General features: G+C 41.5%; 1 protein-coding gene across 3 annotated transcripts in view; it reads right to left on the bottom strand.

Moving 5' to 3' along the window:
- Positions 1-15,821: 15,821 nt before the first annotated feature.
- Positions 15,822-18,134, bottom strand: part of klhl13 (kelch-like family member 13) — a 38,591-nt gene continuing 36,278 nt past the window's right edge. For all 3 annotated transcript variants that reach the window (XM_083530818.1, XM_083530819.1, XM_083530817.1), the window contains one exon: positions 15,822-17,248. In XM_083530818.1, the coding sequence (XP_083386944.1) occupies positions 16,755-17,248 (494 nt within the window). In that variant the 3' untranslated portion in view covers positions 15,822-16,754. The remainder of the gene's footprint in view (positions 17,249-18,134) is intronic.

Here is an 18,134-nt window from a genome sequence, read left to right as displayed (position 1 = left end):
TCTGGATAGAGGTTCCTGATATGAATCGGCAAGATCTATCTGAGAAATGTGAGGTGTTTCATTATTAGTCAACTGACCATGCACCGAAATGTAAAAATGCTTCCAACAATACTCCAGACATGAACCGTTTCCACCCAAAAAGAGGTCACTGAGGGTCAAATACTTTTAGTCTTTTGTTTAATGCTTGGAAAAACTGGTGCGCTGTAGATGAGGTGGAATTAAAAGGGGAAAAAAGAAAGGGATACAGACAAAGAATGAGAGGTTATGAAAGAGCATGCTGACCTGGACAAGATGTTATCACATAATGACTGGACTGCTCAATCCAGGTCCTGGGGTGCTGGGGTGTGTCATAGCACAGAACGGTTCCACATCATAATCTGTCATGTCGGTGTCATGCTTTGCTGCATCATCCTGCTCCTGGAAACGAAAGATCTCGGTTTGCTCATCTCATGTGGATGTGTGACTACTAGCAGACGGCATCCTTCATCCATCCAGTCCTGAAATGTTTAAAATGACGACACTCTAATGGATAAACCGGGTGGTCCTTATTGTGTGTTTGAGATAGTATGCCAATAAGGGTTTTGTCTAAGGATTAGCATGCTTGTATTTGTTTGTAGATGTTTAAAAAGGCCAACTGCTAATAAAACTGGCTGTTGTGTTGGATATCTAGACTGAACAATATGTTCAGTATAAGTCTTTTTCTTGGGACTAACTCGGGGGGTAAACCTCAGGGTTACAAACAATTCGATATTCGACAACAACAAATCTATTTCTATCTATTATAGTATTTATAATTTCCATTGCAGATATTCCCTAACTTACAGTGGAGATGTGTTCTGATGACCCCATTGTAATTGAAAAGTCGAGACATGTCGAGACATGGCCTAGCCCACCCGAGAGTCTGTATTTGTTAATAATGTAAAAAATTGTAGCTATGTGAAGAATAAATGTAATTGTGTTGTAATGGACATGCGACGGAAAATGTATCTATTTATCACTAATCTGCTTCCATACAATACAATTCTGCTTTAATTAATCTATTCAAAGAAACTGTTCGATAGCCAATGAAGATTTGTTCACGTTAAGGATGTTTCTATGATACAATTTACACCAGGAGTCCTACAATCCTACATTTGGCCGAATTTGGCAGAGAGTTTTTCTTTTCCTTGACCCCCTGACCAATCAGTTTTAAGACAGAGGATGAGGATGAGTAACTACAACATATGTAAACAATTTGTCTTGATAGGGAGCCAAAAATAAAAGATATATTCTGACAATAGATTATTTTTGCTAATATTCCACCTACAACAGTGGGTGTAGTTTGGGGAAAACTTCTCCGCCACAAGATGGAACAGAACACATGCCCTAACCGTTGCTACATTTCTTCAAATAAAAAAAACTGTTCTTCTACCTTTTTTTGCCTTTAGAATATCAGTACAGACAAAGAACTTTGTTGTCATACCAGTCTCTTTTATATTACTGGGGAAAAAAACACCTCAAAACCGCATACTGCAATGATTTTATATTTGAAGACACCTGGATTCTGTTACATCAGTAATGAAAAATTTCTACACAGCATTTCTCTTGAAAGCGACACATCAAACCACATTGTTGGCTCGTTACACCCCGATGAGCAACATGTTTCCATTCCAGAGCCGTTGTCGTTGTTGTTTTTGCTCCAGCACTGTTCTCAAATGTCTCTTCATCCCTGCCAATGCTTTTCTAAACACAATTTGAAACCCAGACCACTGAATATCAACAACCATTCAGGGGGAGGTGAGCTGGTGTGTCGAGTGTGCCGAGTGTGCGTGCTTGTCTTTCAGCCATGAAGTTCATATACACACCCGCAACATGCCCCAACAAAAAGTAGCTAATGGACCTGCTCAAGCAGGAGCACTTTAAAAAATATCACCTGGGACATTTCCTGATAATTGACCCCACAGTGTTCTATTTTCTGAACTTTAGCACAATGGAATGCTGCTGTTTTTCTTTTTTTTTCTTCTGTGTGTTGGGACACAAGGCGAATATTTTATGCCTTACAGATCCACGGTTCAATCCTCAGACTCTAGATTGGACTAATTTATCTGAAAAGTTTCTTTTATAGGGGTTTTCTTGTGGAGCTCAGATTTCCTACTGCCCCCCAGGTGACTCTAAATTGAAAATGTGAATGCGACGGGCCGGGTTCTGCTTTGTGAACAGACCTGCCTTGCCTTGCACACCTGGGATTAGCTATTCCAGGTTCACTGCAACCCTGATTGGGATAAAGCTTATAAGTATGAGCACAGAAAAAATGATGTGTCATAATATCCAACAAAATCACATTTTAAAACATTTGGATCTCTTTTTTTAAATCAACAGTTTCTCTTTAATCAACAGTTGTAAAGACGCTGCACTCCTGGCTGGCTCGCACCAACAGAAGTGGAGTATCAGCAGTGATTCTTTTACAATCTGTGGCTAGACATGATGGACGAAAAGTAAAAAAAAAAGCTAATAGTCCTTGAGGTTTCGCTGCACATAATATCTGGCTATTTTTGGGCTGGAGCCATGACAACTTCCCCAACTGCCTCACCCTTAACTGCAGGGTTTATTCCAATCTGGAGCACAAGCTGAAAGCTAACTGCTGGTTAATGTTGCTTTGAAGTGTGTAGTAATAGAATTTAAAGTATATTTATGTGGTGTAAGGTCTGGGTTGAATTGAAGAATTGGTTTGGACCTCGCAGACACAATGCTACAAGTGGAAACTTTTTGTTTTAGGAGCAGTTGAAAGACCATTCGGAATTTTTGCCATGAAAAACAATCATTTATTTTAACTGTAGAATGGAAAATGTTTTGGGACAGCACAGAACAGATTGGCTGATCTGACCATAAACCTTGATCAGATATAGATATTTTGATGTTACGTAGCATTCATTAGCAAACTCTTGGTTGTATCAAAAGCTACCATAACACGCAAACATGAGAACCTTAAAGAACACCATAAAAGTTTGATCAGATAGCTTATTTTTAAACATAATTACAAAGCATATTTCTGTGTAGATCTATATCTAGCGAACCAGAGGTGAACTTGATGAGGTTACATTTCCCTGAAACGACATAATGGTGATGAAATCTTGAGAGGAACCAGTCTGAAAAAGGAAACCATTGTTTTCTGGGTGAGATTACTAAATACACAACTACAGCACACAGGAATGAAGGAGTGAAGGCAAACAGTACTAGTGTCTTGAAAGGGTAATCAGTTTTGTGATTAGGGCAGTAAATCTGCAGTATCCACATGAGATTATCCACAATTGGAATTGGACAGAAATTTAACACAACGTTCCAGACTTGTCCTTCCACATTGGCGATCAACAATTATTTCTCCACTGCCCTGTAAATACCATCACTGTTTAGAATCCTTCTTTGCAAGTCAATCTTTGGTCTTAAAATGGACAGCTGTACAATAATGTCTTCACCCAGCCATATATTGAGCCACGTTCTCCTGAGAGCAGCAAGGTTTCTGTGAGAAAGCAGGCCTGGTAGACAGATGGACGCGGAGGAGTCCGGGATATTCCAAACCTCCAGAAAGAATCCCCAGAGGATGTGTCGTGTATGTCTGTTCAAAGAACGATGCTAAACTAGTAAACAGCACAAACACCCATCGGACCCATTTCAGTTTTCTAGAATGCCTGGAGTACGAACGGAAATAGTAGAGCACATTTTTTTCTTTGAACACAAGCCAAATCGAAATTGCTTTTTAGAGGCCATTTTATTATGGTTGTTTCTTAAGAGACTGAACAGAAAAATCTATTTTTTTTTCCTTTTAAACAGACCACTCTTTTTTTTTTGTCTGCATAATCTCCCTCATACTCTCTGAATCTTTCATTACATTTTCAACTCCAGCTTTCACCCCATTTCTTCTTTCCTTCCTTCCTGTCCTTCTGCACATCTGTCTCCATCACTCTAGTTGCCCCGTTTTGATTTCCCCCCACCCTGTCAGCACATCTGTGAGTGGTTAGCTGGTGTGTGTGTGTGTGTGTGTGTGTGTGATAGTCGGGCCCAGCTGTAGGAAAAAATTCCTTCACTTTACACTTCCTGATCCACTGCTGGGATATGAGGAGCTGGGCGTCGTTTACAGACCGTGTGCTTTGCGCTTGAAATAACGCGGGCATTCACGGGTTATGTGCACAAGCTTGCACATTAGCATGGACGATTATTGGTATTAGCATTAGTACATTTCTTTGGAATGCGAAAATGACAAATTAATGTCGGTTTGTTCCAGCGCTGCTTTCTACACGCCCTTGGAACAGATCCTCAGAGGCTTTTAGCTGTTTATTGAATGTAAAAAAACAAAAATGGGGCCACCTAAAAGCTGTGAACTTTACAACTTTGTTTCATTTAGTTCAAGTGATAGTAAGTGTTGCCATGGAAACCTGTTAGTCTGCATTGCACTGATTATGCAATCAGTTGATCTGAAAATCTAAAACTAAAGAATTAGGTGTCTGGATTTGGATCTTGAGCGTGTTATTGTTTATGAAGGGAATCAAATACTGTCTCAAGTTTTGCTAGAATGTGGATTGAATAGTGTCACCCCTTAGGTACTTGAATATGTGTGTGCTGTTTACTGGAGAACCATTTGGACTTGCATTCCCAGGTCTTGTTTCCAGGAAACTATTCTCTGGGTCTGACACAAGCCCGACCCAGATAAAAAGGAGGTGGTGGCTCAGAAGCTTAGCTGCCACTGTTGCCCCCTGAGCGAACCTCTTAAATCACGTGTCCCCAAACTATGGCCCGCCCACACCCCTCAAACAATGCCAAAAACATACTTCGAAAATGTGATTTTAGATATATGTTTTACTCATTTAATATCTATAAAAGTTGGCTTTAAACTGAAATTTCCCCTTAGTTTTTAAGAGAGGTCTGGAACTATTGGCTATCGATGAAAATCCATGTTGATAGTTTTTCCAGCTTCTGGTACACTGTTATTTTGAGAGCGGCCTCTAGTGGCGAATCACTGACACCACATTGTTTGTTTTTACACAAGAGACTGCATGGTGCACGAAGAGCGCTATATAATATGTATTATTCATAATTTATTCATTATATCTATTAATACACATATTTATATTTATTTTCTTAAGCACCTTTTCATGATTTAGTACTGATTTTTTTATTTTTGTGATTAAGTCCAGTACTATTTTTTTTTAATCGGATGATTAATTGGTTATCAGCAAGTATGATCCAATCTTTCAATTGTAAAATCCATGATTGTTTGACTTCTAGTTATAAACGTAGCCTAATTATTTGTTAGTTTTACTCACCAAGTATATGCATAAGTAAGTAAAGGTTTTGATTTCATAAGCGATATATCTCTTAAAAAATGAAATGCTCATTTGTCTGTATGGTGCAGAACAAAATAAACTAATCTTGCATTCTGAGACAAAGTAAATACATTTACAATCATAATAAAATCTCCACAGTAATACTATTTGTCAGACTGACCCAGACCCTGATTAAAGAAAGGAAAAAATATGTGGGCCTCCTGCGCTTAACCCTCAACTTTGCTCTAGAAAAGCGCTTATTAAGGATGAATAAATGAAAACCTAGCAAAAGAAAGAGACTGACTCTCAGGATGTGTCTCATGAGGCGTTGAATGAGGTTTTTGAATAGCTCGGGTGACTGATACTGATCCTAATGGCCTCTGAACACAAAAGAACAAATTTAAACTTGAACGTATGAAAAACAGAAAGTGCTTCGCCCCCTGAGGGAGCGCAAGTCATATGAAGCTAATTATAAAGGCTGATGGCTTCATAAGAGTGTGATTAGGAAGGGAGCTTTAAACAGTGACCGAGTTCCACAGTCATGTAAGTGAGTCACAGTAGGACAGGAGTTTTCATTATGTCGGGGAACACAGACAGCGACACACAGAGAGACAGAGACAGACACAGAGACAGACACAGAGGGAGACAGGACTGAACACCGTGCTGACATGTCGAGGCGTGCCGACCCGATTCATTCGGTCTGAATCATGAGGTCTACACAAAGAGAGAGAGAGAATAAGAGACAGAGGGAGTAGACAGGGACTTCCTGTTTGCTCTATTGCTGTGCCATAAACCATGTACTCTGACCTAATAAGTGTTCATACATGCACTGCTTTACTGCCCTTTCATACACACAGACAAGCAACACATCAAGTCAAATTTCACATCGACTGGTTTGCTCGCTCTGAGGATTTTTCAGGACCTGACGACATCCTTTAAACAGAATGTGAAAAGAAATCCAGCTGTTGAGTGGTGTGTGTGTGTGTGTTTCTCGAGCTGAGACAATTTTTTTTTTTTTTTTACGTTTCTGACTTTTCTCAGTTTGTGATCGTTGTGCAGCAGCTAACGAATGTTTGTTTAATTACACTTTATTTAACTGTCTCTTACACTTTGGTGTATGTTATAAATAGGTTTTATAGCCTAGTGCTCCTGATGCTACGGCTAATTCCAGTTTACCCTCCACAACCCCTGGTCTTCCTCAGTCCTCAACAAGTGCCCCAAAGCAGACAATCTCCTGGTTGTTTTCAGCCCCAGTTCAGGCTGCAAGTGCTTTCAATAACAACGCGCCATCCCAACATAGCATGCTGTGGGTAATTAGCTAATATCTGTAATAGCTAGACAGAAAAAGATACATTTGTATATAACTGATTAACAATGCAAATAAAGTTTAAGGTTGCTGATGGTTACACTGTAATAAAGATGAAAGAAATCAAGAATTTATTTATTTTTTTTTTAAATAAGTGATAAAAAAGAAAAGTGGTTTGGTTTGTGGTAAAAGTGATAATTCTATTCTAATCTGATAAAAAAAAAACATTTATGGAGTTTAAAGTTAAAATACAGTTATATACGTTTTCATAAGTTTCACTGTTCAATTCAAGTTCAAATGAGGTTTTTTTTCCTAATGCTGTAAATATTAGTTTTGGGCAGAACTGTATTAGGGTTTGGGGCCAATACCACTGATTACCCACCTATTATTTGTACCAATTCACCCTAACATAATTGGCTCAAACCGAGGTTTTGCAATCGCAACCATTTGATCGCTAATAACTGCAATCTGGCATCGGTTTAAAAATGACTGCATTAGCGCTTGGCCATATGCTAACCCTGCAGATAACAAGAACAGGAGGTGGGAGGAAAATTCCTTGTGCATTAGTCTCGATGTCCATTTTACTGGAATTTGTTGTGTCTGTTGTGATGTTTGGCAAAAACAAACCGGGCCCAGACCGCAGCTCTGTCAGAGACACTTGAGCATGTAAAGTGGAGAGAAAAAGTTCTACATCATGATGATTTGTATCCAAGTGTATCCAAGGTTGAGAGGATTCCAGACAACCATACTAATAAGCACTTGCAGTAAAAAGAAAAAATCATCTCAGATGTTCAGGCATGTGGAATGCAGTTACTCCAGCGTCACTTCCTAATTACATACTGTATAAACTGCACGTTTCCAACACACAATTTCTCAACGCCGAAGCAGTAGTCAATGTGATACTGCTGATATAATGAAGCGATTAGAATAGTTAATATATTGGAGAAGAGATTATATTTATTTAATCATGCAGCTCACTTGTTTAGTTATAAATTTTTTTTAACAGAATTAAAAAATCTTTATGATTCATTTAAATTCTGTTTATGAGGCTTCTGAGATGATGTTCCATTAGATTTTGGTGGAGTTTTGTGCTTCTTCAGCTACAATGGTGTTTAGTAAAGTCAGGTACTGATGTAGGTGAGCTGAGGAGGACTGGGGTGCAGTCAATGTTCACATTCATCCCCCCCAAAAAAATATTCAATATGGTCATGGCTCTATAGCAGGAGATCTTCCACACATTTACAACCCATGGAGAGTATATCTTCATGGAGCTGGCTTTGTGCACAAATGTCATGCTGGATCAGGTTTAGGTCTCCTAGTTCAAGTGGGGGTGAAAATGTTATGCTTCATCATCAAAAGACTTACAGAATTGTGTTCCTCTGTCTTTGGTAACTGTCTTTGGTTTGGAGAAGAAACACATATGGCTGGATAGGGCAGGTATCCGAATACTTTTGGCCCAAGAGTGTTTGATGATAACAATAATAATAATAATAATGTTCTCGCCATCAAAGTTAACGCTCCTCTATGTGACCACCAGGCGGCAGCAGATTAACATCTATAGAATAGCAGTGAATCCTGAGACAGAGGGGAACACGCACATTTTTGTGTTTTAAATACATAAACAAACCAAAATAATAAGCCGAAAATAAAAAACACTGAAAACAAACACCAGAAACAAACAGTGGGGGAAAAAAACACACCAGAAACACACAACGTTTCCCCGGAAGCAGGTCAGCAGCTGGAGGAACTTCCTCTCGGCTGCCGCTAGGTGGCAGTAGACTCGCTGCTTAATTTTTTCCAGAAGCAGTGAGATGTTCTCCTCCAACACCACCCGACTGAGATGTGTGTTTAGTGTACGTGTATAATCTTAACAAAAAACCAAAGTTCTCCATTTCCATTTACTGCATCATCCCTTTCTCTGTCTTTTTCTGTCTTAGTCTCAGCTGGATCACATGGAACAGAAGGTAAACCCGGAGATAATCGATGCTTGTAGGACCTTTGTAGTTGATATGATGGCCATGTTCAGCATGTTTAGCTATTTACAGTAACTCCAATTATTACAGATCTAAAAGAGGCTCCATTTTTAACTGTGTGACGGTAAAATCACAGACACAAGCATTAAAGTGCACAGCAATGCTAATGTTAGCAAATCAACACAAACACTACTTTTTCCATTTGTTTATCTCTGTTTATCATTTCATCTCAATTTGCTCTTCATTTACCCTCATTTTCCATGTCTGTCTGTCAAACCTTTTTTTCTGTTTTCTGTCTTTCCCTGAATCACTGATTCTAAACAGAAAATAAAGAGGTCAGCTGAGCATGCTCGCACACACAACCACACACACACTCAAAATGAAACACTGCAGTGTGTTGGGTCATTAAAAACAACCACATGGCAAGTATTACATTAAAGAGCAGAAAGTTCCCCCTGACGTTTAACCTGCCGCTGGGGGTCTGGGAAAGCTGACATCCCAAAGGTCGGTCCTGTGGAGTCGGGGTAAACAAATATCAGGATAAGAAGCTTTCTATAATGAGATTTATCTTAACAGGAGTACAAAGAGAGAACTATTAAATGATGTATAATAATAAAAGCTGAATGTAGCATTTTCGGGGTTCAGGTTCTCACACATTCACAGATGCCCTACAACTAATTCACTGAATATCAGAGTGATCTATAGTTTTACTCACGGTGCATAAGATTTGGACAGTAGGAGGAAAAGGTCTAGATGAACAAATGGGCAGCAGATGGTGGTGCTGAAGCGTTGGCAGCACTTGGCCCAAATGTTCTTTAGTCCCAGCTCGATCGAGGCGCCAAAATTCACAACTTTTTACCAGATGGTTCTCCGGGCTGCCGTTAAAAAATAAAGACTATGATGATGAAAAAGAAGAAGCAGGAACATAAAAATGTAAGAAAAAAACCTTTGCTGCTTGCACTTCTAACAACAAACGTAACAACAAAAACGATCATTTTTCGTCTTCTTCTTCTCTCGGCTGCTCCCATTAGGGGTCGCCACAGCAGATCCTCCGTCTCCATACCCCCTGTCCTCTACATCTGCCTCTTTCACACCAACTACCTGCATGTCTTCCCTCACCACATCCATAAACCTCCTCCTTGGTCTTCCTCTTTTCCTCCATCCTCAGCATTCTCCTACTGATATACCCCATGTTCCTCCTCTGCACATGTCCAAACCATCTCAAATCGGCCCTCTCTCACCTTGTCCCCAAAACGTCCTACATGCGCTGTCCCTCTAATAAACTAATTTCTAATCGTGTCCATCGTCGTCACTCCCAACGCAAACCTCAACATCTTCAGCTCTGCTACCTTCAGCTCCACCTCCTGTCTTTTACTCAATGCCACTGTCTCTAATCCATACAACATCTCAGGTCTCACCACAGTCCTATAAACTTTACCTTTCACTCTCACAGATACTCTTCTATCACAAATCACTCCTGCTATCACTCTTCTCCACCCACTCCACCCTGCCTGCACTCTTTTCTTCACTTCTCTAACACACTCTCCATTACATTGCACTGTTGACCCCAGGTACCTGAACTCCTCCACCTTCTCCACCTCTTCTCCCTGTAACCGCACCACTCCACTGTCCTCCCTCTCATTCACACACATGTACTCTGTCTTACTTCTACTGACTTCTTCTCCACCTGCTCACTACTCTCAACACAAATCACAATATCATCCACAAACATCATAGCTTACGGAGACTCCTGTCTGACCTCGTCCGTGAACCTGCCCATCATTACTGCAAACAGGAAAGGGCTCAGACTTGACCGTCGTTCCTACTGCACCCTTCACTGCTGTCCTCATACATGTCCTGCACCGCTCTCACATACTTCTGACACACCTGACTTCCTCTCTCTCCACCCTTTTGTACGCTTTCTCTAAATCCACAACACATAAAAAAAAAAAAAATTTAATAAATACGTGGACCTGGCAACCCATCATCCACATAAATGAGCTTGAACTTGAGCTCGGTTTCTTCCTCATTCTGTCTGAAGATTTTTTTTTTGCCTTTCCAGCTTACCACCGTCGCCTCTGGCTTGCTCATTAGTGTTCTAGACTTAATCCTGGATTTTTGCAATGCTGCTACACTACACACACACAAATTAAATTAAAACAGCCTAGTTCCAATCCCCAGGGAAGCCAAAATCACGAGCTCCATTAAAATCGTTAACTTCAAGCTTGTGAGCCACGGCGCAGAATAAAGTCAGAGTAATTAGCGACTCGCGCTGTGATCAGGTTCCTCATTTGAAGGAACCTAACAATAATATCGTCTAGACGTTTTATTGCGAACACCACTGATTCTCGCAAGGAATTATCCAATATTCTCGCGCCGATCGAGTGTCCATTAGCTTAACAATCACGTGATCATGGGTTTCGCAATTGCTTCGAGAGGCGAAACCCAACACGGACTTCGCGAATCGTTTTCGGTCAGTGTTGCTCATTAGAACATTAGGCCACACCAACCAGCCATTTGTCACAACCGTGTAATGAAAGCAGCAGGAGGACGAGCGAGCGATTCAAACTGGGAGAAGCGACATGTAGGAGCGAACGCGTCTGTGACTGGGCGCTGACCGCGACACGCTGAGCGAAATCCACCGCTAACCGCCGATCTCCGAGCAACATGCTTTAATCATTTACGCTCAAAACGGACAAGAGTTCAAAAGACACTGCCGTAAATTCAGAGTTTCTGTTCCAAACTAAGAAATATACAAATAAATAAAATACAGGATTCATTAATAACTCAGGATCGATCAGTGCAGATGGTCAAATATTAATAATGTAATAATAAAATAAAACCTCACTCTTTAATTCCCTGCACACCTCTGTTCTACTGCCACCATTTTAGTGGCTCTCATTTGTACTAATCAGCACCTCTGATTGTCTGGAAAAAAAAAGAAAAACTGAAAGAAAGAAAAACTTTTTAAAAAAATGTTTCAGGAGATCAGTAAGAATGCGTAAGTTGGAGAATAGGCTGTGGGTGAAGCAGAACTCGTTCCTGATCGGCGCTGAAGTGATGCAGTGATGAAGCAGATGGTAATTATGTTTTTGCAGGTGCTGTAGGTGTATAGGAATGTGGTAGGCGGTGTGTGTGTGTGTGTGTGTGTGTGTGTAAGATATAAGCCGCCGTGTCATGTGTCGGGCTGCATTTACAAGTGAAAGATCTGAGATATCTCAGGAGGCTTTTTATATCTCCCATCCTCCAAATGTCAGCCTAATGTTTTTTTTCCGTTCTGCCATCTCTCCATCTGCTTCAGCTCTGTTTCCTGTCAAGGCAACGTCTAGGAACCTTTCAAGTGAAACCTGACTGGAGGGAAAAATATCAATATCATATTAAATAAATATCTACATTTTCTCCCAGACAGCAGCACTGAAACTCTTTAAAGTAATAAATTAATTAATTCTATTAATGATAAATATAATTCCAATATTAAATAAACAGGCATCACAGTGGAACTTGGATTTGGAACTAAATAAGAACAATAGTACAGAGATTTCACACGACAGACAGAAAGACAGTAAACTAAAGAAAGACTTACTAACTAACTAAGACAGTAAAATGAACTAAATCAATTAAGCAGGAAAGAAAAGAGGAGAAATGTGTACAAGAAAACCTAAATAAAAAAGAAAGCAAGAAAGAAAAAAAGAGGAATGCAGTGAAATAAAAAAGAAAGACATGCTTGCATATCGCACATTTACTCTGAATTTGAGCAGCAGCTGTGAGGTTCGAGGGCTGATTTGTGATCATGTGCTGAAGCGGGTAATTATTTAGAAATGGGGTTATTATGGCGCTGCCACTGGGTGAAAGCAGGAACTTCGCTGTGCCCTGTGAAAGTGAAACGACTGGAATCACAACGGGTTCGGTGAGATTTCCGTCACGCGGTTCTGCCGAGCAGGAACATGGTGGGAATGAGCTCCGTGGCGTACACGAGTGTCAGCGTTAACCATGTTCGACATGCGTATTTAACAGTCAATATGTAAGGCAGAGCTGAGCGAGTGGAAGCCTCAGCACCAACCCAATTCATCTGCGTGTTCACATTAACATCAGAGACGCAACGGCCCGTGCCGTCATACCGCCTGCAAAAACCCCTCAAGATATTACAGTTCATTTCAGAACATTTCTAATGGACTGTGTGCGCAATCACAGGATCGGGACACCGATAATCTGGAACAGTTCATCAAAGATGGAATATACACACACGATCATACGATGATCAGTTCGCTAATGATCTGGATCAGTTCACTGAAAGGTTCAATAATTAACTGCGTGTTCATAGGATCAGTTTCCTAAACTACAATGTGCGGAGGATCAGCTCGCTAATTATCACACTCAGACAGGATCAGTTCGCACACACAGGATCAGCAACAATCGTGTGCACACAGGATCAGTTTGGTCGTCATCACTGCAATAGATAGTTCACGAACGATCGCATGCACCCAGTATCAGTAATAATAGGGAACGGATCACCACTCACCGAATGTACATACGATCAGTTCGCGAACAGTTCAGCATTCACAAGGGACAAGTTTGTTAGCAATCTGGATCAGTTCACAAACGATCGTAAACACAGAGGATCAGTTTGCTAATTATCTTAATCGGTACACCAATTAACCACAGGCAAACAATCGGTTCACTAACGATCACGTACCCACAGTTTAACATCTGGATCAGTTCAGCAATCGACTGCATGGACAAAGGATCAGTTCATAAACGGTCGCATGCACACAGGATCAGTTCAGGATTAGATATTTTCACAATGAAGAAAAAATTTATAATTGTAACCCTTCCCCCTTCCCCAGCACTCCACCCTCTCCTCAACCACCACAATGCTGATGAATTCCCCTGTTGCCCTGCTCGAGTGCACTCCTGCCACTCTACCTTTTCATTAAACACACAGCGAGTCTTTGTTTACTCTGCTCACTGTTAATTATGCTAATCAGCCTAACCTCCCTCATTAGCATTACATCCATTCTAATGGGCTGTTTACGAATACATCACACAGCGCAGTGAAAAACAACAACAAAAATTAAAAAAAATTAAAAACAGGCTGTGAGCCCAAAACAATCAATCAATTACCAACTTATTCACATCGGACCTGAAACCCGAACCGTAAAAGCAGCTGAGATCAGTCCGAGTCCATCACGAGCTGTAATTGCCTCGTTCTCCTTCTGGGGCTCGGGAGGTCTTTTACCCTGCACTTTTGGATCGAAGCCATTTTAAAGACATGACACGGAAAAATTCGGCAACACACACCGACTTCAAGTGCACAAAAACCGACGTAAACCCGGGTGGGTTTTTAAAGGCATTTTAGATACACTTAAGATTTCACTTGTGTGAAGAAGATACTGATACAGAAACCCTGAGTATCAATCCATATTAACAGAAAAACACTTTCACAATTAAACTTGTTTATGAATTAAAAAAAAAAACAAAAAAAAATATAAATACAAGAAAATCAGATCTCCAAAATCTAGTGGAACACCTTCTCAGAAGTGTGGCGGTTACTAGAACAGCAAATGGAGACTCGATGTGGAATGGGACATTCAAAAACAAGAACATAGGAATCTTATAATCAGGTCTACAAGATGTCTTTTGGCCATACAGTGTATGTCATTATTTGAAAACAAAGATTTATTTAATTCCTGAAGTCACGAATCCAAAAATAGATCAGGAAAACATCTCTGTGGGCACGGTTTATATAAATTTTGTTTCCACTGCAAAAAAAATTAAAAAATATATGGAATTTTATATTGGATGTTGCATTTCATAAAGGCCGAGGAACCCTGAAGAACCCTTGATGTCCTTAACTAAACTTTCCTGCTTCATTTTTAGCGTTTTATAATCAGGCCCATAATCAGAAAGAGAGAGAAGAAGAAGGAAAAAAAATTAAAAAATAACAGGCTTTACACTCTCCCACTCACTGTCCTTTCACAGACAATATTCAGGAAGAAGAACAAACCCTGGAGCAATAGATTCAATAAGACTTGTGCTACACAAACAACATGGAACACAAGCGATTGCTGTCCTGCTATAAAATAACCAGAAACCAAATTGGCATGAAAGCCTGTGTGCACTCAACTCGTACATGTACTCATCACCCAGCAGCTCACTTCCAATAAGTGTATATAAGATCACCATCCACCTCAGTGGTGCAGCTTTTCTATTGGTGGATGGGGTTGAGGGGATAATACACTGATACACTGTATACAGGAACAGATGAACCTACAGTGTAGGGGAGTAAAGAAAAAGAAATAAATCTGGTTCAACTATTTAAAGCATGGCAGCATTAATTCAATTAGACTTAAATAGGAAAATAGACAAAAACTAAATCTCTGATTCTGATTAGCATTAGATTGAGCCAGAATCTGATCATATTGATGCCAAATCTAATTACGAATGGCAAAGTGCAATCAATGCTGTATCGAGTGGCAGAAAGGCATCAGTGCTGTATCGAGTGACAGAAAGGCATCAGTGCTGTATCGAGTGACAGAAAGGCATCAGTGCTGTATCGAGTGACAGAAAGGCATCAGTGCTGTATCGAGTGACAGAAAGGCATCAGTGCTGTATCGAGTGACAGAAAGGCATCAGTGCTGTATCGAGTGACAGAATGGCATCAGTGCTGTATCGAGTGACAGAATGGCATCAGTGCTGTATCGAGTGACAGAATGGCATCAGTGCTGTATCGGGTGACAGAAAGGCATCAGTGCTGTATCGAGTGACAGAATGGCATCAGTGCTGTATCGAGTGACAGAAAGGCATCAGTGCTTAGATAGTTTGTATCGGTGGAGATGTGTTATATCGGCTCTGTAGTGAATTTAATTGAAATTAGCTTATGCATCATATTTTTGGAAATATCATGATAAGAGAATTTGCGTGTTTGTCCTCTCTACACACACCTACCTTTCAGCGCACACACACACACACACACACACACACGCGCAGCTGGTCCCTGACCCAGTTTCAGAGGGCACCATAAGGTGTGTGCCACACGCTCTGGTTGAGTGTGTGCTGTAGATTAGTGACCATATGCACTTGAACGAAGGCCGCCGCCCACACGCGAGGGGGACAGATGGCGGGAGTCACCTTGGCGATCGGGCCGTTGCCCAGAACGCACGTGAACGTGAGCGCGAGACCGAAATGGAGGTAGAAAATTAGAACAGGTGTGGAGGCTGAACAGATCCGATCACCGCGGCGACGCACTTTGCTCAAAATCTGATTTATTAAATTTTAGAAAACACCATTTTTTCCCCTTAATGGTTCATAACAACAGCAGGAACAATGTCATGAAATGTCATTTTTAGGGCAGTTGTTTGTCGAGGGAACGAGGGAGTGTTCTAGGGGAACAAGGGGCGGGGGGGGGGGGGGGGGGGGGGCAGGCCAGCCCCTGAGTTTAAATCCGTTTCCTCTTCCTGAAGTCAAAGGTCAACTAACCCTCCCGAACAGCTTACACATATGTGATATGAGAGGGAGAGATGATCCTATGAAGACTGAGTGATGGGAAAGAGAGAGCCAGTACAAAAGAAGGGAAAAGGAAAAGAAAACCGAACGATAGAGGAAAGAAGGGATGAGGGTGGTATGTGCTGTAGAGTAGGACCTCAGGGTCTCAGACAACGATACCAGCATACTGAAAACTCCAGAGGCGTCAGGTAGAAAAGTTGAACTGCAAAGTCATTTGTCTTTTTTTTGTTGTTGTTTGTTTAGTTAGTTTTTCCATTTCCCCCTGAAGTCAAGATTATTCCTGCCAAATAATTTGAGGAGTAAAAACAAATAATAATAAAAAAGGAACACCAAGGTATAATTAGGCTGCCCAAACCCGTGTCCCAATTTTTCTTTCCCATCTCAAAAATAAGGAGGGATAAAGGAATCAGGGGTCTTCAGCATAGAGAAGTTGGAAAGAGAAAGAGGGGGCATTAAAGGCAGGGCATCACCAAAAAAAAAAAAAAAAAGGGTGGGGGTCGAAGTGCAAACTATTATTCTTTTCCCGGAGAGAGAGAAATTGAGAGAGAGAGAAAAAGATAGATTCCATGGAGGGAGAGATTTGAACCGAGCAAAAACCGCGAGTCCCTCGAAGCGTCCACATATTGTTGTTTCAACGTCTTTCTCCCTCTCTTTCCATCTCTCCCCCCTCCGTTTTCAAGGGGCGGACAGGGGCGACTCTCGGCTGGGCGACCCCGTGAGTGCCAGCTCGTCTGGAGGGTACACGGTAAGCGTGCACGCCCGGATCCCCCCCAGCGACTCGGGCAGGTCGAACACTTTGTGCCACTCGTCCTTCTCCGGGTCGTACTTTTGCACGATCTCCACCATGCAGCGGTTGTTCCACGAGTAGCCGCCCACCACGTAAATCTTGTTGTCGTACACGGCCACGCCCACGTCGCTCTGGCCTCGTAGCATGGCCGCGATGCTTGTCCACACGTCCAGCGCCGGGCTGTAGTACTCGCAGCTCAGGACGTCGTCGTAGTCGCTGGTGCCGCGGAAATGGTTGCCGCCGATCACGTACAGCCGGTCGCCCACCGTGCACATGCAATGCAGCCCACGCACCGTCGTCATAGGAGCCTTCTGCGTCCACCGGTCCGCCTCCGGGTCGAAGCACATCAGCTCCTTCTGAAACGTGTCGTGTGTGATTCCGCCTGCAGGAAAAAATTGAATATTACGAACTTTAAATCGAGGTAGTTCCGGTTCTCACTTCAATTACAGCTACTACAACTAGAAACTGTTTTTTACCATCTCAAAGAATAATAAGACAAAATAATGACCAGACTTTCCTTTCTTCCAGAAGGTAGGTACCATCAAGGTCAAAGATAATCAAGAAAAAAACAATAAATATAAATAAATAAATAAGGCTTCACTAGCACTAGGTACACATGGGACACCTGAACTTTCCTGCTACTTGTGGTTGCTCCCCAAACTGTTCCTACAAACTTGTACACACAATTGTGTAGGACGTCTTTGGATGTGGTAGCATAAGATTTTCTCTTTACTTGAACTCGGAGAGCCAAACCTGTTCCAGCATGACAAGGCACAAAGCCAACTCCATGAAGATCTGATATGAAAGTGAACGCTGAGTACACCCCAGAACTCACCTCACCTACATCAGGCCCCGACTTTACTAACACACTTGTGTCTGATTGAGCACAAACCTCCACCAAAATCTAGTGGCAGACCTTCCCGGAAGAGTGGAGATTATTATAGGAGCAAATGGAGACTCAATGTGGAACGAGATGCTCACAAAGGGCACACCAACCTTATGGTTATGTAAATGTCTACGAACGGTTCACCATGTAGTATATTTTATTATCTACAGGGTACATCATGGTCCAGATGGACAAGAACCCTTTTATTTTTTTATCCTGTACCTGTATCCAACTGAGCATGCCCCATAAGTGCCACAAGAACAAACAGGAAGTGAAGGTCTGCTGTGATCAAGGATTCACTAGGCAAAAACCCAGGGTTTGGTCATGGCTGCTGCCTAGTGAAGCTTACACCATACACACTCCAGGCTGAACATTAGGCTAA

The sequence above is a fragment of the Silurus aristotelis genome, assembly GCF_946808225.1.
Source record: "Silurus aristotelis genome assembly, chromosome: 26".
Lineage (NCBI taxonomy): Eukaryota > Metazoa > Chordata > Actinopteri > Siluriformes > Siluridae > Silurus > Silurus aristotelis.
This window is presented reverse-complemented; position numbering and strand designations above follow the sequence as displayed.